The sequence below is a fragment of the Cinclus cinclus genome, chromosome 1 (assembly GCF_963662255.1).
Source record: "Cinclus cinclus chromosome 1, bCinCin1.1, whole genome shotgun sequence".
Classification (NCBI taxonomy): Eukaryota; Metazoa; Chordata; class Aves; order Passeriformes; family Cinclidae; genus Cinclus; species Cinclus cinclus.
In genome coordinates, this window is record NC_085046.1 from 52,284,827 (window position 1) to 52,311,253 (window position 26,427).

The following is a 26,427-nucleotide window of genomic DNA, read 5'->3' on the forward strand; positions in this document are numbered from 1 at the left end:
TGCTAATGGATCAAACTATTTGAAACCCTCATTTTTATTCAATGCAAGTGTAGACTCCACTACAGTCCATAATGAACATAAAATTCACTGATTATCAAATCCAAGGACAGTATAACAAGACCACTGTACATGAACTGCCTTTTCCCAGCTTCTGCTGGTTTGGTTCAGATTTGGACCTGTCTGTCCCAGGAGCATCCTCACTATGAAAGGGCTGCTGCTGGAACTGTATGCAGAGTTTACAGACCACAGGGAATGCCATCCCAAACCATCTTTTAAGTTGGTTACAGAAAACCTGGAGACAAATATTACAGAAAAATCAGAGTACTTTGCTAGATACACCATCCAGAAAAACTTATAGTCAGGATTCCAGAACAACTAACAGACCCCAATCATTCAAGCCTGAACACAGACTGGAAAAAGGGAGTAATATTTTCATTTCAGGGAAGAAGATGGACCAAGGCAGAGAGGGAGGTTATGGAGCTTGTCCAAAACAACATGACAACATGAAGTCAGGATCAAATAAGGGAAACAAAAGGCCATATTGCTTGGGTTCTGGAGAATGTATATACAGAACAGACGGGGTTCTTCAGAAAGACATACTGACCTCTACACTATTCGAGTTAACAGGAAAAGCTGAAAAAATGTAATAAAATAAAAAAACTAAAGCTTACTTGGTGGAAGAGGCTCATCGATAGTTGGGTAGTGATGATGGTCAGGCCTCAGAGAAGGAAGCTGGCTGACTGGCTGAGAATTATGGAGTAAAGGACAATCACCTATGGACAAGATATTCAAGACATTGACAGTCATTCACTGTTTTTACAATGTGGTTCAAAAAATGTGCTACTGTAAAACAAGTGATTATTTTAAAAATAGGTAACCTGATTTACTAGCATCTGGATATTCTGATTTTCAATGCACTATTTTAATAGCAACTCGTATGGCAAAGAAGTATTAAAATAATGCAGTCAAGTCTCTGGAGTCAATGCTTAGCTGTTATGGGTCAGATTCTGGACTTACAGACACACAAGCGTAAACGATAGAAGAATCAGGCTTGATCTCTGAGAAATACTGTTCATGTACAACTAAGCTCAAGCTTCTGCAGCAACTGGCAGGAACATGCAAAATCCTGGTTCCAACTTTTAATTACTTAAATTCTTCAGTGGAATAAAAGGCTAAAAGCTGCAATGGATCTTTATCTACTTTTCAAAAAGATCGGTGGCTGCCTATGTAGACTGTAATGGCAGGATTTTGCAGTCCCTGCAAAGCAGAAAATCATCCCCTTTCACGGGTATTTCTCAAAATTCAGAGAGTTCATCTTGGGTTGAAGGATGGAGAATGAGAGAAGGACCAGAAACAGGTAGGAGACAGGTGGTAGAACAGAAGGACAAAAGATAGTGAGATACAGTCAGGATCTGAGATAAGGAAGGAAGACCTGAGATAGAGAAGAAGGAAAGAAGAAAAAAAAGAAGAAGAAGCAGCAGCAGAAGAAGCAGAAGCAGAAGAAGAGAGTCACACAGAATAGAGCAGAGAGTAAGGTTTTAAATACTAGCATTGTATAAATGTCCATATGTAGAATCACAGAATGGCTTGGGTTGTAACAGACCTTAAAGATCGTCTAGTTCCAATTGTCATGTCATATTTAAATATGAAATAAATGAAACCTTAGTAAATATCCAAACTCAGGTTCTGTTGAGAGGAACAAGTAACTTAAGACCAAGTCAATGTTTATAGAATCCTTTAAGAAACAAAGAAGTTCTAGTAGGGATGAAAAAGCATTCCTTATCGTAGATGTAACATGATAAAACTTCACAGGTTCCAGAACAAAGATTCCTTCTTGGCTTGTCTTTAAAATCTTAGTAACCAGAACTATTTATCTTACTAATGGACATATATTCATATTGTGTGGTAACAGTTTTTGACTATAGCTTCCAGCTCAGCTTGTTAATACAGATACACTCCGAATTGCATAAGCATAACATTTACATGCATCAGAAAGATGCAGCTTATGGAAAAATATATATTAAGCTGAATGGTTCTAGTGATTTTGGGAATGCTAAGCCAAACTCACCGTGTACTAGATGGTTTAGCTCTCTTTAATGTTAGAATCTTAATAGCCTAAGAATGAACATTTTGTAAAAGCCCTAAATATATATCAATCAAATGTATAAAAAAAAGACTAAAAAAAATTAAATCTTTTTTCCTTAAAAAATCCAACAGCTAGAAGGCAGAAGCCAATTTTGTATAAAACTGTAAAAAACCTCACATCATTCAGAAATGAGTAAAATCACTTAGACAAAAGCAGTCTCTCTTCTAGGTGCTCTGATGATACTGTATGGCCTGTTAAATGCCTTCATTAAACCACTTGTGTATAGGCGTATCTGCTGCATGTTTTGAACAGAAAGCAGCGTTACATAAGTTTATGACTCAGTGCTAAAAATCCATCTCTCACAGCCTAAAAAATTGTGCTGTTACTACAGGTGTTGTAGCAGCGACTACCAGATCACTCATCTATGTTTCTTTACTTACCTCACCACAATTGACTCTCCCCTAGTCAAGATAGTTACGCCAAGCCAGCAGAAGCATGGTAGTGTCAATCACCTGGAGTGGGTGGAGGTGACCACATCTACTGTATTTGTAACAGCTGCCAAATCATGAAGCAATGTGCACATTGACTGAGGCCCCCCCGGTGACAGTGAGGTAGTGCTAAGAGCTGGGCTGCCCTTCAGACACACACTCAGCTAAACAAGGCAAAGCCACCACAGACACTGCAGTGCCCTTTATGGAGGCTCAAGTCTTGGTGCTGTGCTGAATCCGTATGCAGAAGACACCCTCTGCCACCACATCCCCTATCAAAAGCTCACACAGTTCAAAACAACCATCAAATCTGTATGTATGGTCTCACACACAAGCTCGTGTCCCCTTAGCTATACTTGCATGTAAATGCTGCTCACATGCAAAAGCTCTCACCTGCAAGGAAGAAAGCTGGGTTTCTATGCCTCTGTACTTCTGAACATTTAATTATTTGTGCTAGATTCTGCTCTACAGACTCAATAATTCCCTAGTCCCAGCTATCTACAAAGTATTTACACAGAGTGATGTATAAAGAAGCCCTTAGATCTATTTTTGTGCAGGGGTAGGGTCTCTGGCAAAGGAAGGTGTGAGTATATAAATTGGGAATGGAGAAGGAAAGCACAGATGAATGCTTTAATTGGTGTTCCTTGGTGATACCCAAATAGGTTATCCTTTTTCTGCCATTTTAATTTGGTGTCATAGAGGGAGACAGATGACTCAGAATTCAGGAATGTAAAGACTACCTCTTGAATTTGCTGCATACTCCTGAGCTGAAGTTGAGTCCTTTACTTCTTCAACTGGAGAAAAACGATACACTAGGTGAAGAAGAGAGGAGTGATCAACTCCCTTTCTTCATGTAACTACAGAGAACATGAAAGGAGTTACCTTTCATTAATGGTAACTAATGTAGTTAATGAAGTTAATGTAATTGTGAAGGAATTGGAAAAAAAGAGTACCTAAATTATAAAGACAAAATTTTTTTTAAAAAGTATATTCTATCTCTAGGGAAAGATAGGGAGATGGGAATTTTATTTGATATAGTTAAATTTCCAAACTACCTAAGAAAAAAATAAAAACCTCTGTTGAGTTGCCCTATGATCTGTTACATAATTTGTTTGACACTTGAAGATTTGGAACACATGGGGCTTTAAAACTGTGTTTGTAAGAATTTATGATTATGTATGGCTAACAAACATTTACAGAAACTGGCCCAGGCCTTTATGTGGTGCAAATCAGCATATCTGCCCTTTGACAAGCACAAGCTGGTCCTCTCACTGACTGTCAGAGACACGGCAGCCCATCAGATATATGATATGGAAAAATCCTGGGAAAAAAAGAATGGGTTGGTGGATGTGATAATGCTGATCTGCTACATAACTACAGTAGCTGATCTTGATTTTATAAGGATGCATGTACATTTACAGTAATTCATATATACGGATCCCTACCTGATTTAGTTGGTTTTGCTGGGATTTTTAAGGACAGGCTCAATTATCCAACCCTCCCTGATATCTGGCCCAGCTCACAGCCCCCAAGTTTATAAGAAATAAACCATGAGCTATCTGAAACCTCAATTATCTGATGCCGTCTGTGACATCTAGATAATCAGGGTTGCCCAGCGCATCAGTTCTCAGGATCTAACCTTCTCTTCTGCTGCTTGGACCTGCTACTGGGGTGTCTAGACCCTCTGTGGCTCTCTGTGGGTTCCCACCATGAGCTACTAGTTCATCTGGCCACTGGGAGGAGCCATCCACTTGCTCCCTGTCGAGCTCAGGGCTCTGCACTGAATCTGGCACTGACTCAAAAGCACTGTTCTCCTCCTCATCATCATCCTGAGAGGAGAAGACCGTGCTCTCAGAAATCTTTGCGCTGTCGACAGAGGAGAAGCGTGTATGGCTGGAGAAGCGATTGTTACTGTCGTAGCAGGAGGTGCTGTAGCACGAAGTGCTGTAGCAGGAGGTGCTGTAGCAGGAGGTGCTGTAGCAAGAGGGGCTGTAGCAAGAGGTGTCGCACGCTTCACATTCATTGTCACCATTGGGCCTGGAGCTCGACTCGCTCTCGCTTCCCGTCCTGGGGGGCTCCCCATCCAACAGCCCATCATTCAAGTCAGAGAGTTGCTCATCCAAGATTCCAGGAGGCACAGTGCTCTGGCTGAAGTTCTCTTCGGCCTCATTTTCCAGAGGAGGCTCTGCTGCCATGGTCTCACTCTCACTGACCACTTCCTTATCCATCACCTCCTTGACAGTAGACTCCTCATCGTTCTCCCTGCCATTACCACCACCTTGCTCTTCTTCCCCATCGCTGCTCATCTGTGCCGAGGGCAGGCTGTGGAGCAGGTTGTGTATCCGTATGTAGTGTGTGCGAGGGGTCTCTGGCTCACCGCAAGCTGAAGCTATGACTGTCTCAAGTTCAGACACAGGCAGGGAGCACGGCCTGTTTTTCCTCTTTGCTGTGGTCCTCAGTTGTAGCTTGCTGTCTTCCTCCTCCTGGGCTGAAGCTCCTTCTTCTTCTTCTTCTTCTTCTTCCTGACTCTTCTCTAGGTCTTTGCCAGCATGCACATCTGCACTCACCTCATCAATATCTCCTGTTTCTATTCTGGTCAAGACTCCATCATCTCCCTGAATACAAGAATTGACTTTGTTATTTTCCCTAACTTCAGGCTCAGGAGGAGACATGCAGGCCATCATATCCGACTGCTCCATGAGGTCCGCAGCACTCAAAGAAGGCAGGACTTCTCCTGGGATGGATTCCAAGGGCTCAGGAACTGGCACCGCATCAACCTCCCCATCTCCTGCTAGCTCTTCATTTAAGCTGCTCTGGTTGACTTCCCCAGGTGGTTTGACAGCCCCTGGGCTATCGACACTGTTCACACTGTATCCATTTAGCTGTTCTGGAGCTGCACTTTCTGAGGTCACTGTGTTGATGCATGGAGGCTCACCGAGGCTTTCCTCTGTGGGGTTGTTCACAGGGCTTTCCGGGAGGTCAGCTGGCTCAGGATCTGCACTAATGGAGACCTCTTCATCATCTGTATGAGACAGGAAAAGGAATTACTTACTCTTTCTACAAGAAGTGTTGACTGAACCAGAGGGTTGGCTGTGGGGGCACAAGCATCCATAGCAATCTGAGAAAATTAAAAGCATAAATTACAGTGTGAAATGAGTGGGCAACTGAACAACTGTCAAGAAGTGCTGAGGATTATTTTGCTAGTCAGTCTTTGTACAGTGGATTTAAACATGGGTTTACTCCTGCTGATAATCTGTATGCGGCACTCTGCCTCCTTGCAGCATTACCTGAAGGTAACACCTTCTTGAAACTTCCCTTTGAGCCAAACTGGCATCAGAGGGGAGACATCATGGAAATATTATGGAAATATTATGGAAATATTATGGGAATATTATGGGAATCAGGGAAGTCTTCCCTGAGATTTTAATGCCATTCTTCTTGTCACACTGAAGCTGGCAAAACTCCACAACAGAGAATGTAAAAAACTGTGTTTGCCACCCCTGAAAGGCAAAATCTTCCCCTAAAATATCCCTTGACGTGATCCTCATGTGTACCACCTCCTCTCAGATGTCAAACAATGCGGGCTCTTTCATGCCATCCAAATAGTCAAAAGATAGAAATTAGGGTTTTCCAGCAAGTGAAAAGCAATGATTTCCAGCCTCTAATGCAGCTGCTGTTGGCTTGATGAACTGTAGCAGAGAGGGCAGAGAGCCCCTGTGGAAAAGAGTCCCTGAGAAATACTGTTGAAACTGTTACATGAAAACCAAGGTTCAAGCTTAGACCATCATGACAGTCACTTCCAAATAATATAAGAGAACATGAATCAAAACCAAATCAAAAGGGAGGGAAGAAGTGGAACATAGAATTCTTTTTTGTTTCACTTTTTTCATTAAAAATAATTAAATTGAAAATTTTTCTAATAATCTTTGCTATTATATTCTCCATTTTTACTAATGAAGTGCTCAAATGCAGATGATTCTACAAGTAACAGCCCATATAACACTTTCATTAAGGTGACTGATAGAGAAGCAGATGAGACTTCAGTTTTACACTCACTTCTCTCCCAGTGATGTGTTGGAGTATTTGCAACAGCCAAGAAGAGGGGAATATGAGACACAGTAGCTCTGTCCAAAGGGGAAAGAGGGAAGAAACTGTGACTCACGATGCATCCTTTATGCACTTCCCTTTGCTCATGACTATACTTAAGTCCCAGAGCAGCCAGGAACTAATGTAGATTTCTGAAGAGAAAGAATGCAAACCAACCAACCAACCAAACAAACAAAAATTTCTAGAAATCTAGATAAATGATGGGTTAAGACTGAGAATTACCTGGATGGATGGAAGAAGTTATCTCAAATCGGAACTGCAGCTGGCCACTGACATGATCTGTAGGAAGTCTGCGACCCAGAGTGTAGCTTACAACCCTGTCCCTGAAAGAAAACAGATAGTCACAATAGACTATAACCTACCCTATGTCTACTGTGCAAAGATAAATCTGCTGCATCCTACAAAAATACATAACAAAATACATAAAGGCTATTCATCCCAGCCATGAGGGCATGTTGACTTGCACACGAGAGAACGAATGGCAGAGGAGAGGACAATGTCTTCAATTACAATGGAACAGCTGAGTAAGTGAGTAAGACAGGCTGCTGGGATACACAAGCACATATGTATAAATATAGAGAATGGTGGGAATGAAAATTCTGCAGTATGGGTATGAAAATAGCAACATGGGAAGCAAACAACTCCCACTTCAGCTATTGTAACTACTTTCTTTCCTGCAGATCTGACCATCTACCTTTTCTTAGAACCTCACACTTCTGTATTTTCTTCCCTTCACCATGTCCATAAAATTCAGCTTTCCTGTTCTTGTTTACAAAACCATGTGCAGGCCAGTCCCCGCATACCACATTCTTTCTCTAAACTGGCTGAGTGACTCTTCATCTCTTTCCACCCCTCTTACCTCTATGAAGCTGATATATCAGGAGAACACCTTCCTGACAAGGTTGATCAATGACTCCATTCTGTCCTTGTGCAGGTCCCTCCCTTTGCCACACTTCATCCACCCCTCAGAACAGAATGAAACTATAGAAGAGATTAACTTCCCAGCTGCCCAAAATGAGGCTGAATCAATCTTTGTAAAGCATTTTTTGAGTGTAACGGGTTCACTAAATAGTAATGCTTATACATATTTTGAAAGAAACATTGTTCACTTCCAGTTAAGCCAAATATACTTGCTAGCATAGTTTCACATGCATCAGAAACTCATATAAATGAGACGACCTCAAGATTTGTGTACGACCTCTCTGAACTTGTGTGCATACTTCTCACTGAGCTTGCCTGAGATTTAAATGTCACTATGGTATTAAAACTGAGCCAGATCTAGTGACTGGTCTTGGCAAAGTATATCCTTAGATAGACAGTGTTTACAACAAGGAAGTAAAATAGGAAGCTATAATCAGAAGATGATGAGAAATCTTCTCATGAAGAGGAAAGACAGTGATACCAGTTACAGGGTTCTACCTTCCCCAAGCTGTTCTTATCCATCTGGTTTCTAAAAAGCTACTCTACTCTATCGTTTCTACTTGAGAAACAGGGAGGTAGCTTAGACCCTTCTGGTATATTCAGCTGTCAATATAAAAGCCAGTCTCCGAACCAGCTGTTCAAAAAGACTTCCAACAAGCTCATCTTCCTGCTGCTCTGCTGAATTGAGATCCAATTATCAGAAATGCTTTCTTGGAAACTGCATTGCGTATGCTTTCCTCAGAAGATGATTCTTTTACTCCCTTGCTCTTCAAGGTCTGAACATTGGCTAAGAGCCAACTTTTTGGCTTTTTCTGATTACTATCCATCTTCCTTAAATTGGTTTGTGTTATTTTGGTAGCATACACTTTTCCAGGACTTTCATGCAATGGGGAAGCAGGGCAGCGCTTGTGAGCTCAAGGTTGTTCCTTGGCAGGAGGGTAGGATCAGAAAGCATTAGTTACAACATGCCACATGTATACTTTTATAATATTTCCCCTTTCCAGAGATTAAAAAGAGGAGGAACAGATCTGGCATGTTTTTAGCCCATAGGTAGTTCCCTGTAACATGAAAACAGCCTGCTGATAACATTAAAAAAATATTCAAATTGAAAATATTGCACTCTCCAAATTCACAGCCATGATACACAAAAAAAGTCTTCTTTCCTAAATGCCAGCTCTCGCTTTTCAAAATGTCATGCATAGGGTTACAGAGGGAATTCTGTCTGGCCCATAGTATTATAAATTCTAATAAAACCAATGCCATTTATTAGACAACTGTCAGTTTAATACTTCCCCTCAATATCATTATATCGCAATAATGATATATCACCAGGGACTTCAGAACAACACACTTGTTAAACAATGTAAGCAGCAAAATTTACCCTATGGCATGTCTTTCCAAGAGGCGCTGAACTGGCATAGAGAGTTTTCCCAGAAAACGTTTGATGATCGGTCGGCTCTTTGCAAATTTGTCTTTAACTTCTACTTCCAGAACATCCGTGGGCAGGGAGACAAAGCTGAATTGCTGAAATAAAAGAAGGGAAACAGAACAATAAGCTGGTGGCTGGGACACAGCAACACAAGAGTACTACAGCTGTGAGACACACCTCAGCAAAGAGAAGTGAGGATCTAGTGAGGTGAAGGATACATGATCACTTTTCAGATAGAGTTTTCAGACAGATTGTTTTGAAATATTCCTTTTCTGTTCATCTCTCTCCCAGCTAAAAAAGAGCTCTGGAAACACTATCTCAATCAGCCTCCTAACCTGGTTCACATCACAGTCTCACAAAGAGCTGAACCAGAAGGCAAGCCATGGCACAGGCTACTGTCACAAACAATACTGGGAAACAACAGGAACAGCATCATCTAAAACTTCTCCTGTCACCAAGTGCATTGAAATGTGTTGACTGCTGTCTTAGCTGGTCTGGTCATAAGAACATCTATTTGAAAGTAATGTTTCAGTAAGCTTTTAGAGACTGTGTGCATGCAAGTCTGGGGTTGGAACAAGGAGAGTGATATTTTAGGTTACAGGAACAAACATGGGAGCATTAGGGCACCTGAAGATGTCACAAAGCTCAATTTAAAAATAGTAGTGAAGAGCAAATATATTAGGTAACTTGTCTTTGCTTTCTCCTAGACTGTCTAAATTCAGTACAGGTGGGGAGCTGGTGATACAGGTCATAATATTATTTCCAAACATCTTCTACTACTAGAATATCATCAATCAAAAATAGCACATTTGTGCTGTGGTGCACGACAGTAGGAAAACTGTCAAACCACTGTTCACCTGAGAGGTCAGTATTGATCTGGGAGACAAATCCTGTAGTAAGTGAATATTGAGATGGATGAAAGGATTTTTCTAGCTTTCTCCCTGCCAAACCAAATCTTCACAGCACAATCATTCTCTTGTTATCAAGGGTTATCAAGGCTTGGAGTTAAAGCCCTAAATCATTTGCTCTATTGAATCATGGATTCAGAGATATTTAGTTTAAAGAGCTTCAAGTGAAACCATTCTGTTAATCAAACCCTGCAAAAATGCAAATAATCAGAGAAGTACAATTCAAACAACACCTAAAGTGTTATTTTCTTGTTGTTTTCTTCTACATCTTTGCAACAGGCTACCAATTAAGATAAATGCACCAAACAGGAGAACCTGAATTCCCCATGGTATAATGGAAAGTTGCCTTAAAAAATAAGTTGTCTTACTTTTGCTAAAAACCTTGAAAATCTGCCAGTTCATGACACTTGAAAGCAGAACAGGTTAACTTTAAAATGAAGTATTGTAACATAGAGCAATTTTTCACTTAGTGAATTCTCCATATATTCTATTCCAGTAATTCTCCTATATTGTAAAAGTCTCTGTGGGGTAGAGCATGCACACACACACGTAAAGAGTGAACTGTGTACAAGTGAGAAGTACCATGTAGTTTTAAGGATCCAAATCTTCTGAGGTCATTAATATATTGTCTTGTGGTGCATTTCTGAAACAAGTCAGAATCTGCATGGAAATTTATTTTCATAGTATTATGTGGAACCAGCTCCTGACAGCTGACAGCTCCTTCCTTGCACAGGAAACATATCGACCTTTTCCAGAGTAATCATCAGCACCTGAGCAGAGAGCTCGGACCCAAGGAGTAAGACACATTGTAATCAGCCAAAAAACATGCCCCTTTTCCATTGAACGGCTGTGCTTCAAAGACATACAAACCAGGATATTCCATAAAAAGTGTAAAATCCAACTGTGTTCAGATTTCATCACCTGCCAAACCATTGCATTTTAGCATACCAAGACTGCCCTGGGACCAGGCCCAGGCCCATGTTCCCAAATGTCTCCTCTAGAAGGATGTTCTCACGCATAAAACCTGCAGTATTTTGGAAACACAATTGAGCCTTTAACACCAGAAGTGTCCTGTGGCAGTGCTGAAATGCTTTGCCATTTGGAGTCAATTGCAGTTTGACATCAAGAGTGAACTCACTGAAATGGGTTTGGACACAGCTTGCAAAACAGTGATAATTTTACATAATTCAGTTTCCCATTATCTAAGAAGTTGCTCCTGCTGTTGCTCTCATCTGGTTTAATTCTTATCGGGCAAGATTTTTCTAAGGCAATATCTCACTGCAGGTGCCTCAGGCTCATGTCATCCACATGGAAAATCCAAAAGGAATCCTTGTGTGTAGAATAAATGGGCCTCTAGCCCAATGGAAAAATGGATCCCAGGGAAACAATTTGGTTTGAGAACACAGAGACTTACAAGTAAACTTTCAAAAACGACCAATCACTTTTGAAAACATGTTTCTTGTGACATTTAATGGTTGGAATGCAATCTTTGGATGTGGAAACAAATCACCGTCAAATTCTTGTTTCCCTCTCGTTCTTCACCATCTGTTCTGACAAGTGCCAGACTCTGTAACTTAGCCACAAAACATTGATTGCACTTACACCATTCAAAGCCTTGGTCTTTACTACCCTGCTTGGCCTCTCTTATCCTGTCTATCTGGAAGAGAATGAACTCTGTGTTTCATGGTCTTACCCAGCATAACTAACATAAAGTAGTAATATATTACTGATGGAATAAATTAAAACCTTTTCTTGCCTAATATTTGCTAATTATCACACAGTGGCCAGTTTATGAAAATGAAAGCATAAGCTTCATATCTAAGATAAAAAACCACAAACACAAAATCCCAAACAAAGGAAAACAAAACAATCCCACCAAACCTCCAAGCCCCCCAAACAAACAAAAAAAAAAAAACAAACAAAAAAGCAAAAAAAGTAACTGATTATAAATTCTGCACTACCCTTGGGTTCACACTCAGAGATGTTGTGATTAATAATTCATCCTAAGGAGGGGTATAAAAAGGAGGCTGCAAAATCACAAGAGAGATAAAAATCCACTGTCTTCAGGAGGAAGATAGTTTGATGAAGCTACTAACATGTGCCCAAAAACTTCACCATTGATAACCAAAAGAGCTGCATTTTAACAACAAGTCTGCTGTCATTTTTTGTTGTTACTGTTGAAATTTTTACTGTCAGTCTTTTGCTCTTTGGAATTTTTCTTATTCTTACAACTCTAAATGTTACAGAATTAATTCAGAAGTTCAGCTTTCATATTTAAAAGAAAGTATAATACAGCTGCAGAAGAAAAGCAAGAATGCAAAAACTTCAGCATAGTAAGCCCAAGTATACTAATTTTAAAAGACTTCTGCTTTTTTTTTTTGACAATCATTACCTGAAGTCAGATTCTTTTATCTTTTTCATCTGGCATTGACTACTGGGTATTTTCTTTCACAATCTTCAGCAATCTTTGCCCTTTTTGTTTTTACTGGGGCCACAGCTCACTTTGTGGGCTTGTTCATTGGTTGTTTTTATTCTTCCCCACAAAAGTTTAAGTTCTCTGAATCACAATCACTAGTGCAAACCCTGCAAGACTGGTCAAGAACATAATGGAACCTGCTTGAATACAAAGTCACTAGACTAAATTTTACACTGAGACTAACTGTAGAAGAGTATACTGAAGTTTACATAAGGTGGCTTTTCTTCCACAGTCAAAAAACAAAGTGAAAGTATAAGTTCTGCCAATTTTTTAATTCTAATGTTATTACTTAACTTGTTCCAAAGCTTTAACCTCTCCAGCTGTTCAGAGGTCCACCAAACTTGACAGTGACTTCACGAGGAAGTGGTTTGTGACTCTGTCTGAACTTTTCTTTTACTCAAAAAATATTCAAAGAAAGTAATGGATTTCAACACAGGTAGAACTCATCAACCAGAATAGATACAGTTTCAAGGGTAAAGCCCAAGAAGAAAACTTTGTCTAGTGACTGATTATATGTTCATTTGGATAACAGCAGACAACGGGACACCCACAAAAAACAATTCACAACAATTTATTTAAATGATTACTAGAATTTAAGGTTTTCACTTGATCCACAACCAAAATTCAAGTAAAATGCATTATATAAAATGTAGGGAACTAAATCCTTGCTAGTAATGGGCAGACCCCAAATTTATATATGAACTACAGCAGTCAGTAGATGAACAGGTAACAAACAAGAAGTTAAATCTCTATTCTCTGATTAGGCTAAGCCAGTAATTACTAGTGCATTGCCCTGGTGCAAAACAACTCTTAGAACTTGACATGACACACGACACAGCACACTCCACAGAGGAAACAGCGTGTTGCCTCAGCAGAATTAAATGCCTTTAGGAATAGCCTGTTTCTCACAGAGGGCCTAGCTCTAGAAATAGCTTCTGATCCCATCTTGTCAATGTGGTATCTGATCCTTACCAGTTAGGGATGCAAGGGCTCTCCTTTATAGGAAAGATGAAGAGGTCCTCCACTGAAATGACAAAGTAGTGAACCAGCTGCCCTTACGTCTGGAAGAATCCCAGACTGAAAAAAACCTGAGTTAGAGGCTTTGGAAAAGAGTACAGACCTCCAGAGGGAAAAACCTTTCAATTTTCCTCTAGAAATGTATTAGGACTGTTAGAAGATATGGTTGTCTGTCAAGTGTATTCCTAAACAGAAGTTACAATCAGAAAGTCTGAACACAAGGTATGATTGACAATCCCTGGAATAGTGGGGAAGAATAGCACTTATGAGCTGCAGAAAGGTGGCCTTGTGGAGGCTGTTTCCTAAGCTACAGAATGTCTTTGCTATGACTGCATTAGGAAGATTTATGGTACAACGTGAGTGGATCTGGAGAGCAAAGCAGCTGGTGCTGTGCACCTGACTACCACATCCAGACATGTTGCAAGGGTTTTACCACGAAGTGACTCCAGGCTGCTCTGCTGGATTGAACTACCATTTATTGTCTGAAAAGATCTTGGTGCACTCCTGGAGTACATCTGTTCCCTTCGCTGAGAGTAGTTGAGTTAATGCACTTCTGGACAGACCAAGTGGTATCTTTAGTGGGGAGAGCAGGAGATTTGCTTTGAAATTGATCTCTTGAATGGAACACAAATACTATTACAGATGGACCCAGAGAACTGTTAAGAACCATGATCAATAGAACAAGTCAGTATGTGTATTATTTTCCCAGTGTCTTCTTCAATTATTTCCTTTTTAGGGTGCGATTGTATCTCTGGAATTATGATGTCTAGGATGAAACAGACTTGCTCTAGATGTAAAGTCGTTACATCTCTCTACTTTCCCCACTTCTTCAGCCATTTGTCAATGCCTGTCTCGCTACAGTGCCAAGATATGCAGAAATTGCTTTGGTTCTACACATTTAATGCAAAGAGGGAGTAGGACAGGAGAGAGACAGAGCCTTTTAATTCCTCATTACGAGTAGAGCTGCAGCATTATAGCACATCTTATTAGACACTGGAGAATCTGTACCAGGCTCATACTTAAAATGCCTGTGTCAATGGAAAAGTTTTAGCTGATATTTTCTCAGGCATCAAAAATCAACAAGGTATAATTAATTATTTCCACAGAAATACAGAAATGGAGGGAGAGTAAAGAGCAAAAATGGCATGATAAAGAAAATCACAGCAACATATTAACATATTAAGTCTTCTTGGGTTAAGCAGTGTATCATCAGTTTTGGCTCCAGTCAGAAATAAGTCAGAGACAGAGACACAAATTAGTATCAAAGCTACCTAGAATCAGCTGAGACATTCATACTCTCATACCATCTCAATGATCTCAATGTAAATCTGATTCTACATTACTGCTGGCATCTTCAAGCACGATCTGTAAACACTGTAGTAAACACCACTGAAAGAGGTTCAGATAGTAACCTACTTTTCACTGCCTATTTGCTTCCAGGCTCAGCACTGGTTTTAGAGACACAGATGATCAATTTAATTAATATGAACAGATCTTTAGGGGACTTTAATGTATGACATACAAGGTAAAGAACAAATGTCCATGCTGACGCTGACCTGGCAGAATAGATCTGTATCCACTTATAAGAGAACAGAAACACTTCCAGAGCTTGGAATAGTTTTCATAGAAAGCCAGCTACTGGTGATGATTCATTTCCATGTTTTATTTTTACCAAAAGTTGTTTGCATCCCTGAATACAGATGGATCCCAGTGACTCAAGAGCACTTTCAAAGAAGTTATTGCGATGAACAGAGTATGTCCATTTGCACCAATCAGACAAGTTATGGGCAAGTCAAATTCTTTAAAAACAGTCAGTATAATAATTGGTAGATGGTGTAATAAATAAGCACAATAAAGATAGATAAATTAATACATTGGAGACAGGAAGAACTGGGCTCTTGGAGTTGAATAAGCAATAGAATTAAAAATTAAATTTATTTGTCATATCCATAATGTACAGGGATGATACGAGCAGAAGAAAATCTTAAAAGGCTATGAATTACATTTGATGGATGAAGATAAATTTATTCTTTCAGCTGAATATTTCATTAGTGGGTTTTGTTTCAAATACTCCAGTGAAACAATTGCAGTCTTAATGCACATGCCACTCTCTGTCTGTATTACTCTGTTCTTCATTCAAAAACCTCCTCTACATGTCACTACTTCCCCATACAACACTACTTGCACCAACAGCTGGATAAGCTCATCAAGAATTCCAGTTTCTTAAGCTTTCTACAGTAATCTTTAGTGACAAGACAAAACAATGCGGAGTCAGTAGTGCCAAGAGCAGAGCTCCACTGTTGCCATGGGTGGGGACATGCCTTTGCCTACTAGGAGAGACTGCTGGAACACAACAGTGACTGCAGGGGGCCAAGATCCAATGCAGCTCTATATTATTCTGGCAAGGCACAATTGTTGGGAGATGGGATCCTACCATAAAGGGGATGCACATCAATGCACATGTTGATGTTCTAAAGCCTGATTCAATGCTTTTTACTGAACTCCTTCAAAGTCAGATAGGGCCTTCAGCAAATTTGCTTTCTGGATTTCTCCCTCAGATTCATCTCAGAATTGTCTACAAATTTATTGGCACAGCAAAGACTGAAAATACTTGAAAACTCTCATCAGCACAAGTATACAAAGCTAGCAAGACTGGTAGTCTTCTAGATGCAGAAGTTGCAAGTAAAATGCAGTTCTAGAATAATAACATCCCAAAAAGCCGTCTAGACAATTTTTCACACCATAAACCATTCCTGAAGAAGCTAAAGCTGTCTTGGGCTTTCACACTTCAGTCATCAACAGATATTAAAATCTATAGCTGTAAAGCTACAGCTTGTCTGTGTAATCAAACAATGTTTCACTCTTTACCTGGACATATGTGCAGAAATGTTATACAGGGAAGCTACCACCCGCAAGGCTTCACTTAGTCCTGATGACACTTTTGGTGAAGCTCACAGCAGATTCAGGATCTGGATTTCACTTCACCTATATATTGTTTCTATGCTTAGGTGTGAAGGCCTCCAAGTTTCTACAGTATATTCTTTTGTATTTGGCAGTAGAAGGGAGAAAAGCTTATCCAGGTTAAACAATAAGGAGTTCAGTCAATGTGATGTTTCTATTGCATTTATTTTGGTCTTCTGTTGAAATGACGGAATGATTCTGCGAGGCCATTGTAAGACTGCCAGCATTCTAGTGTTCTGAATATTAGATCAAAATCAGATCAAGCACAACCCACTTTGGTTTAAATTTATACTGTTGATTCAAATACATTAAAATATCTTCCATCGATGGTTTTACTCTGTTCTGGAAAGACTCAGCTTTGCTCAAGTATCCTCTCCTTGTATGACTCTAGGTTTGTGCTACATCAGGTAGCACCCATTGTATCAGCCAACATATAGCCTCTAGAGAGGCAGAGAGCTAACATAAACCCCTTCTTGCCTGATCTGGCTACTTTGGCAAAGTGTTTTTCAGTCCCAGGACTGCTGGGTGATCTATCACATATCAGTTCAGCATTCAAGATCACAGAATCAGTGCTCAAGTTATAACTCTGCATTAAAAAAAGCAATCATACACCAGCATGCAGATAGTCAGTTGCATCTTGGCATTCCTGCAGGCAGCATCCAAACCCAATGCTTCTATCACTGATGATGGCCTGCGCTACAGAAGCCACCTCCCGCTGGCGTTCAAGCCCAAGTACTTCCTTCTTCTGATTTTGCACTGGTAATCTCAAGAGACAGCTTACGTGAGAAATTATTCAAGTGCAATATTTTTGAAAGGTTGTGAGTTATTTGAGGTGCAGAGAGCATGAGCTACTCAGCTGAAAATACTGGAAATCTGTGTATCAGATCTGACATACTAACTGCTATTGTTAAGTGCTCTTGCTGTCTGCTTATTCACATCAATTAATTCACTAGTGAAATGTGGCTGTCTTCAAGAGTGGTAAGGCAGCCATTCCCAAACACTCTTTTGTCTCAACTATAATTTAACAGTGTTTCTAAAAGCTCAGGCCAATAAACAAGGAGTGAAACTGAAGGAAGTAGAGATTGTTTTTAACCTAGTAGTGGGCTCCCATTTTAGGGCAATCTATTTCTCCAGAGTTAGATTATTTGAATTTAAATTCAAAGTGTTATTTAACACATGACACTTCCTACTACTTTAAATATGCTGAGTGGTTGAATCAGCCAATTTTTATAGTAATCTCATTGGCCATTCCTCAGAGCTCTCTTTCCACTCACCAGTAAATAAAACAAGAATTGAGGAAACGGTCTGCTCAAGCTGCATGATGGTTTCTATTAATTTATTCTTTTGGTAAGGAAGGAAAGGAACCAGTTATGGAAAATAATTCCCTGTAAGGACCTTGGCAACTTCCTTTATACCTGACAAAAGCCAATCAGTGTCTGATCTTTAATACTGACACATTGTTACACCAACAAAAAGGTTAGATGTGCCTTTGTGAACACACATTTTAATGCAAACAAACCCCAGGAAGGTCTCTTCTTTCTCCTGCTTGATGCAGAGGTAACATCCTTGGCTGGGCAGAAGGCTGCTGCAGAGCCAGGCTCACGTGTCCCCACAGCCCTGGGGGTGCACCAGGTTCCACTGGAATGTGGCAGAATGTCACATCTTGGTGACATCTTGCCAGCAGTGTGCCCTGGTGGCCAAGAAGCCCAATGGCATCCTGGCCTGTATCAGGAATAGTGTGGCCAGCAGGAGCAGGGAGGCCATTGTTCCCCTGTACTTGACACTGGTGAGGCTGCACCTTGAGTGCTGTGTCCAGTTCTGGGCCCCTCAGTTTAGGAAGGACATTGAGATGCTTGAGCACATCCAGAGGGGAGTAACAAGGCTGGTGAGGGGCTTGGAACACAAACCCTGTGAGGAATGGCTGAGGGAGCTGGGGTTGTTCAGCCTGGAGAAAAGGAGACTCAGGGTGACCTTATCACCCTCTACAACTTCCTGAAAGGTGGCTGTGGTCAGGTGGGGGTTGGTCTTTTTCTCCAGGCAGCAATGAACAGAACCAGAGGACACAGTTTCAAGCTGCATCAAGGGAAAACTAGACTGGGTATTAGGAAAAAGTTTTTTATGGAAGGAGTGATAAAGTACTTGAATAGTCTGCCTGGGGAAGTGGTGGAGTTACCATCCCTGGATGTATTTAAAGAAAGACTGGATATGGCACTTAGTGCCGTGATCTAGCTAAGGTGTTAGGGCATGGGTTGGACTTGATGATCTTGAAGGTCTCTTCCAACCAACCTAGTCATTCTGTGATTCTGTGACATTGAGCCCTGCCCTGCTGCCAGCCAGGGCCAAGCCAGGCACCTCCTGGAATGGAATGCAGCCAGAGCAATCACCATAGACTCTGACTGGGCCCCAGCTATCCTGACCCAGGCCCCCAGCGTGGACGCCAAAAAGCTTTCCACTGTAAATAGCTCCCAGATGCAACCCAGCAGGGGCCACATGACCAGCCACTGCCCAGGCAAGATACTAACTTTTTCAGTGCACAGATGAGACTTGCAGACCTTTTATCCTCTCTCTTGAGTGAAAGAAAAGGACAGAGATGAAGACAAGCACAGAAACTGCATGGAGACATCAAGGTCAGACAAGAAGGAAGAGTCAAGTCCCAGTTGAGAGAGGGAATAAGGAGATGTCTTGGTCTGAAATTCTCTTGTAAGCTATGGAGAAGATATGATTGATAAATCAGACTCTTTTTGTCCCTGTAACTCATGGAATGCATATGGGGTGGACGAAATGTTCCTAGCATAGATATGAGCAGAGGCATTTGTGCTAAAGTAAACAGATGTTGAAGTAGCTGTGATCCCATGAGGAGGTTTGAATAGAGAGAGAGAAAAGTGATGGAGACCTTTTGCCCCCAGGGAAGAAGAGAGACCTCTGTTCTCAGAGATAAAGATGACCTCAGGCTTTTGAACTGCTATATCCTTAAAGTGTGCCACATAAGTTAACATGGCCCATAAATTCAGCTGTGGTAAGGCTGAAAAAATGAGAGGGATTTCTCGACTGCAGATTTTCCAGGTGGCTGTTATTCATGGAAATTGAAGCCACGAGACAACTGTTTCTTGTGGAGAAGTCTCCATAGACCAAAGAGAGAGACTCCTCTCCCTAAATAAATTGCAAAAAGACTGTTTTAGAGATGGTAAACTGACTGATTTGTTTCTATACGTTGTCAGTATGAAATAAAAGAGAGTGTAGGGGGGAGGAGAAGTGTTCTGAAAGTTTTATTCTGATTCTTGTTATTTTTTTCTTTTAGTTTCTGTTAATAAAGTTCTTCTTTATACCCTTCAAAGTTTGAGCCTGTTTTGCCTTCCTCCTAATCCTATCTCACAGCAAGAAATTAGTAAATAATTCTAGTAGGTGCACTGGTGATTTAGCCAGCGTGAAACACACTACAGGCTGCCATAGTTAAGAAAGAAATACCCTAAATATGTCTAAGGTAAAGTCCAGAAACCTGAAGTACTTTATCTGCCAAACCACAGAATTTCCTATCCAGCTGGAGGTATGTGAACTACTTTTTAAACCACTTTGCTTTGCTCCTGTGATCTATTACTTGTCTGAAGTGTTATCAGTTCACTGATTTCTGAAAAATTAATTTTTTAAAAAAATGAGCTGCTTCTGATCAATGTGACAGCACGAACATTAACAATGTGTCATTATTCATTATTTTTTTTACTATCTATATTAGAAAATAAGCATCCACCCTTCTCAGTTCTACTACATATACATTAGACCTGGGAAATGGGCAGTTCCTTCTGAGATTTTTATCTGTATTTTACCAGCAGTCAGCATGATAGGACTATTCACTCTTTGTGCTTTTGCAACTGTCTGGGCTGGCAGGGCAATACTTGCCTAATCTGGCGCTGTAGAGTCAAGCTGTCCAGTGCCATGTGGTTTCCAGGCACTCATTTAATATTACAGATGTTTCTGAAGAACATGGGAAAACATACAGAAACATGTTCAAAATGATGTATCTCAATCAGAAGAAGTTACCACCTTGGGCTTTAACTTGTCTCAGCAAACAATTCTCAGTGTTGGGGCTCTTTCAGCTCTATGGTGAGCCCTGCTGCAAATGTCAAATTGTCACTTGCTGCTCCTCATCTGTAAGAAATTTCCATTTCCTTGTGTCTCCTTGTATAAAGTACTGCAAATCAGAGCAACTGAAGAATAGCTTTAAGTCAGGATAACTTGTGCTGAAAAGCATTTGAACAGCCTATGAAATGAAGATGATTATCAAAATTACATGAGACAGATGAAAATTTGCCTGAGGTACTAGGGTGCTCCCAGAGTGTTTGCATAATGTAGGTGGTTACTATATAAACAGAACAGCCTGGTAAGTATATGAGGGAGAATAACAGAACAAATTAATACAAGTAAATCAGTCATCTTTTAGTCTGCAGGACTTTTAGTGCTGAAGCCCTACAAAACTGAATTGACTCTGAATTTCCTCAAGGGTAACCAAGAACATACAGAAAGATCCTAGTCTGCAGACATTTCAATAATTTTATTTCCCTATTCCAGATTTTTTCAAGTTTAGCATCCAATACAAATCAGACAGGTCATTCAATTTAAAAAGGAAGAACATTTGCATTCTGTTCACATGGAGTGACAGAGAATCTCAGAAAAGAATGACTCTTCTGAAATAATACATTGCCTAAAATTTGTTTTTGTGAAAACAACTTGTGACTGATACTCTTAGTGAAATGGCTACAAGTCCTCAGTGTTTTGTCACTTCATATATTCACATCCATAAGTGAAAGGGTGGACAGAAAAATGGCTACCACCATGATTCAGCAACAGTTTCCAGTCTTCCTTCTCCCCTTGTCCCACAAAGGGACAAAGTTGCAGAAAATCAGGCCTGTTGTCTTCTATGCAGCAGAAACCAATGCAGCTTTTCAGTAACAAAACAAAGAGTTCAGACAGGATGATTGCACAGACTGCAGCATAAATGCACACAGTTAAGCATCCCAATATCTGCTGAGGGGAAGGCAGAAGGAGAACCATGGCTTGGCTCTTACACACTCCTTTGCCACTCACAGGTTAACAACAGAAAGGGAGAAGCAGCATGCTTGCACGCGATCACAAAAACCTGGAGGCTGAACAGCAAAGCTGGAAGCCAGCTGTGCTCTTTTGCTTTCTCATGTCATTATTAAGGCCACACTTCATTGTTTCTCCTTTTCTCGCCGCCAAACTCCACTTGGAAAAGAAATGTCAGCCCACAAACTCAGCCATTTGGCATGGCTTGAGGAGAAGACACCCGTGATATTTTATCAGGGCCACAACCCTATGTACTGAGCATCACACACAGACAGCAAGTTTCCCCTTCATACCTGCTCCCCTCTAGTTCTGTGTCTTATGCACTTTGCTGAAAGGTCTCTACCAACTGCCTGAACGTCCGTGCCAGTTCTAGCTGGACCAGGGATCTCTCAACCAGATACATCTGATGCTCAGCTCCACTGAGAAGTTATGACTTGATGAATGCCTCATAAAAACGTCCTCAGTTAAGTCCTGCTAGAAGGCATTTTTCTCTGACTAGTTTCAAGGTTGTTTCCCCAGTCATCTAACTTCCCCCATCTGCCACATAACCTGATGTGGTATCTAGTTTCTCCAGGTAGAAAGAATTCAACTCTACTTCTGCTGTCTTTTTGCCCACTCAAAGTTCCATGTCTACAGAGTTTGACCAAAATATTGTTCAGCTACTTTGTAATTTGCATTTTAATTTGAATAAATATGTGCAGTGTATTTATTTACTTTTACTCTTTCCTGCAGTGGAGATATTGTGACAGAGCACACCAGTAAATCACACCCAGTATGTCAGGCTCCTTTAATTCCAAAGAGATTCCTTATTTGTTGCTGCCTATTACCATTTTGCATGCAATTTAAAAACAGCAGGCAGCAATTGAACTCTCAGATCTCATTAATACACACATCTCCTTCCAAAAGAAAGAAGAAGACTGGAGACTATTTCTTCAATGGCCAAATGTGCCAAAGTTGCCTTTGATTTATATTGCCACCGATGCTTTTCAATCATACTACTCTTTATTTGTGTGCAGCACCTGTTCTGTTTTATATAATGTCTCTGTGCAAGAACACTATGACAATCTAGCAGCAGCCCTTCATGCTATGCAAGTTTATTTTCCAATTCTGTTTTATGCCTGCCTTCAATAATTAACAACTTCATAAATTACATCAATGAAGTACAAGCTACACTGATAGTATGATGAAAGTTTTAATGTACCACCCATCTTTGTAGCTAATTACGCCTTTTGTACTGAGACAAATAGTCACAAAATACATCAAACGCAGTTAGGTCAACAACTACATAGCCAAGAACTCAATGAAAATAAAAAGCAAAAAAAAAACCTAAAAAAAAACAAACCAAGAAGGTTAGCACTAGAGTAATGTCCATGTTTTAAGAAAAGTCTCAGCTTAACTCTCCAACTGCTTACCTCTCCTTGCCAGATGGGATTAACAGTGTTACACATGATCTTAGATCTTTTCTCCTGTCCATGATGAGGAAGGGCTGGGAAGATGCTATGTTTTCCAGGCTGAATGGAAATCTTCAGATAAGGATCTGGATTGAAGAACATCCCTTTCTTCAGACCAAAAGCCTGGAAATCTGAAAGAAGTTAAAGAAACTGATTATTTTTCACATTCCATGCATCTCTTTGGGATGTTAGGAACAGTATATAAGGAAGTGGTAACAAACTCAAATAATATAGCAGGAATGTGAAAAAACTCACTATGTTTACTGTGAGGCAATGTAATGCCAAACCATAATGATCTTGTGCTTTAAGACTTACAAATTATTACATAATTATACTACAAATGTACAGCCTGATTGTGCTGACTGATTCAGCTTGCTCAGCCTGACTGTAGTGGAAGGACTACTCTGAAAAAGAGATCCCATCATTTAATGTCAGTCATGGCATTTGGTACTCAATGGATGTTATTTTTCCAAGGTTTACCACAATTTTACCACTGTACGGATCCTAGCTCTTACAACACCTTATTTTCTACATGAGAAGTAATTTTACATTTTTTTTCCCACTTCAAATAATTTTCTTCCCTGCATGGGTTAATTTCACCTCAGAAAAACTCTCGTCTATAATGTCCAAATTTCAAGCAGGGCTTTACAGATGCAGAAATCCCAGGGAACATAATATGAGTTGCACACACAAAAAATGCCCAGACACTTTCTTGAAAATTTCCCCATAACATTCTGAGGAAAGACACAATGCCCATTATGATCTGGCCCTGTGAAGCTGATGAAATGCAAACTAATCTGCTGGTATATCATTAAGTTTGGCTCAACAGAGACAGACTAACCCCTCCAGTCTTCTCCTTTTTCAGATGCATTTCTAAGCTTTCTTTGGAACATATAAGCACTTATTCCTATTATTGAGTTCAGTAGCTAATTTACTCTCCACCACTCTTTGCATGGAAATTCTCCTCTGTTTAAAACCTTATTTCACATGAGGCTATAAGCACTGTACTGCATTCTGCCTATTTTCTCTTGCTGTATGGAGAGATAAAAAGGTATTAGATAAAATGGTTTCTAAAATTGCACAGATGCATACCTAAATAATTTAAACACATATTTTTTCTTTTGGCAGTTTTTGAAACACTGATTTTCACAGTCTTCTAATTCTCTTTTGATTAAAAACCCAATTATTCTGGCAGGTTCTGGGAGACCATGGAAAACCCTCAAGGCAGATATTTTGGATGACTCTGAAAATCATACACATTGCACACCATCATCAGTACTTTTTCCAGAAAATAGCTTTATCAGACCCAGTTGTGTGTTGCTTCCTTAACATATGGTAATAGCCAACACAATAAAACTTGCAAGTTAAAAGGAATTGGTTTTCTTTCCATTGTTTTTAATCATCTATTCCACCACACAATTCATGTTGCAGATATTCAAAAGCTATTGGACAGATGGTCCTGAACAGACTGTATTTTAAGAATCGCATTCTTGACATTTGCTAACAGTTAACAGGAAAAAAAAACAATAAAGGAGGCCATCGCTAGTAAGAGAATATTTGAAAGATTTGAAAGTACATTGCTGAAACAATGTACTGCCACAGTCCTAGCAATGCTATCACACAAAGAAAACTATCTGCTTCAAAAAGATAACACTGATTTTTTTTTCCCCTCATTTTATGTTTTCTGTGTGCACAATCTCTGTGTAACCAGCATGTATGTCACTTAATAGCCCTGCTAAAATCCTATATTGCAAATTCTTTTGCTTTGGAAGTTGTACTGTTAGAAATGCAGAAGAAAAAGAAATAGAAATCAAGATTGCAAAAGGAGTATGAATGACAAGGGCCAGCAGTGTATTAGTTCAGGCTGCAAACATATGAGAGGAGAGAAAGACTTCTGGGATCTTATTTTCTTTCTCTCCGATACTTCCTCAAAAAAGTCTGAAACTGAAATATTAATTGCTATGTATGTTTCTGATTTTTTTTCCTTCAAAGAGAGACCGTGCTATCTTTGGGTACCACTGAGTAACAAAATAGTCTACTGATAGAAAATATCTAGCACTCAATTATGGATACTTTTGTATCATGTATCATAAAGAAAATACATTTAGGATGACCTACTAGCCTCTTTCCAGTTACGGGAATTAGAGCACAGCCATGAAAATGAAGGTACTCTTAGCCTCAAGTTAACAGTCTTATTTTTGTATTCATATGAGGAAAGAAAAGTAATTTAGCTAAGCACATGGCATGAAATTTTATTTGTGTAGTTTTCTTGCTGATATTACACAATACAGCAATTTTTTTTTAAAGTCAGTTAGAAAGTTCAGTTTTGTTGTCTGAAGTATGACTAGGGCTAGCAGAAATAGCTTTCCCAAGGAGAAATATCCCAATTATATATCTCACCACAAATTCTCAACACTGTGAAAAACAGAGCACCAAAACTGAAAAAGGTCTTAATAAAGCTACATGGATATCTGCATGTAAGCAGAACTTCATTTCATTTGAAGCAAAACCTGTCTGTAGGTCCTGTTACTATCTGCTGTAACTTGCTGTTGTAACTCTTACCACTCCAGTATAACTCCCCAACAGAAGAATCACAGCCACTTTGCCTTCCCAAATGCAAACATTTTTCTCCATCATCTTCAGAAAAAAGGTTCAGAAAATACTAAACTTTTAAGTGAAGGTCTGAAGCTAACTAAATTTAAATCTTTGGTTGAATGAATGAATTCCAGAAGGCTGGGACATACCCTGCTGTACCTGCAATTTTAGAGTGCATTTCTTGGAGGCATATGAGGAAATGGTGCAAAGATAACTCATCTATAGTTTGCAAAGGTGTATTTTCATCAAGTGTCTTAAAAAAAAGTTACTAATATACCATATGTCAGTTTCTCATTTAGTCATAAATCACACTTTAGTGTGAAAGAAGCTATATACATCCAACAGTTTAATAACATCAAGGCATCTCTCATGACTCATGACAGAATGAAGAAATCCAGGTAAAGACAAAGTAATTACAGCCTTTCTTTCTTAATTACTGCCACAGATCTGCACTACATGCAAGTACATGCATCCTGTTTCACCTAGGTTCTCTTCCTTGGAGAAAAATGGCTTGTGCTAACTGCTGCCTGCTGCTGTCCCCAAGTGACTTATGAATGCTTTCCAACTGCAGAGCATTCTTTCCATATATGCTGATCTCCAGGTGCCTGGATGAGACCTAAGAAAGCTTTATACTGGGTCACTTGGATGAATGCACCCTGTGTCCCAAAGGTGTGCCGTAGACCTCCTTGTCTGCTTTATAAAGGATCATTTAGCAAATCAATTTGCCATGTAGCTTCATAAACTTTGGGGCACTGGTGACTGGATAGTGGTAGAGACTATTTTTGTGGTGAATCAGGCTATTTATTGGAGCCATGTGGGGATGTAAATTCCAACAACACAGCTAGAATACATCTGTGTTTTACAACGTTTGATTTTGCCTCAATACAAGTCATTAAGGTTTCAAAAGCT

General features: G+C 39.9%; 1 protein-coding gene across 1 annotated transcript in view; it reads right to left on the minus strand.

Annotated features, from left to right (window-relative positions):
* HECW1 (HECT, C2 and WW domain containing E3 ubiquitin protein ligase 1) overlaps positions 1 to 26,427 on the minus strand; it is a 162,687-nt gene that overhangs the window by 62,219 nt on the left and 74,041 nt on the right. The window contains exons 5-9 of the mRNA XM_062510258.1: positions 22,885 to 23,054; positions 8,984 to 9,126; positions 6,904 to 7,004; positions 4,214 to 5,596; positions 672 to 773 (exon numbers count right to left, since the gene is read on the minus strand). Coding sequence (XP_062366242.1) covers positions 672 to 773; positions 4,214 to 5,596; positions 6,904 to 7,004; positions 8,984 to 9,126; positions 22,885 to 23,054 — 1,899 coding nt within the window. The remainder of the gene's footprint in view (positions 1 to 671; positions 774 to 4,213; positions 5,597 to 6,903; positions 7,005 to 8,983; positions 9,127 to 22,884; positions 23,055 to 26,427) is intronic.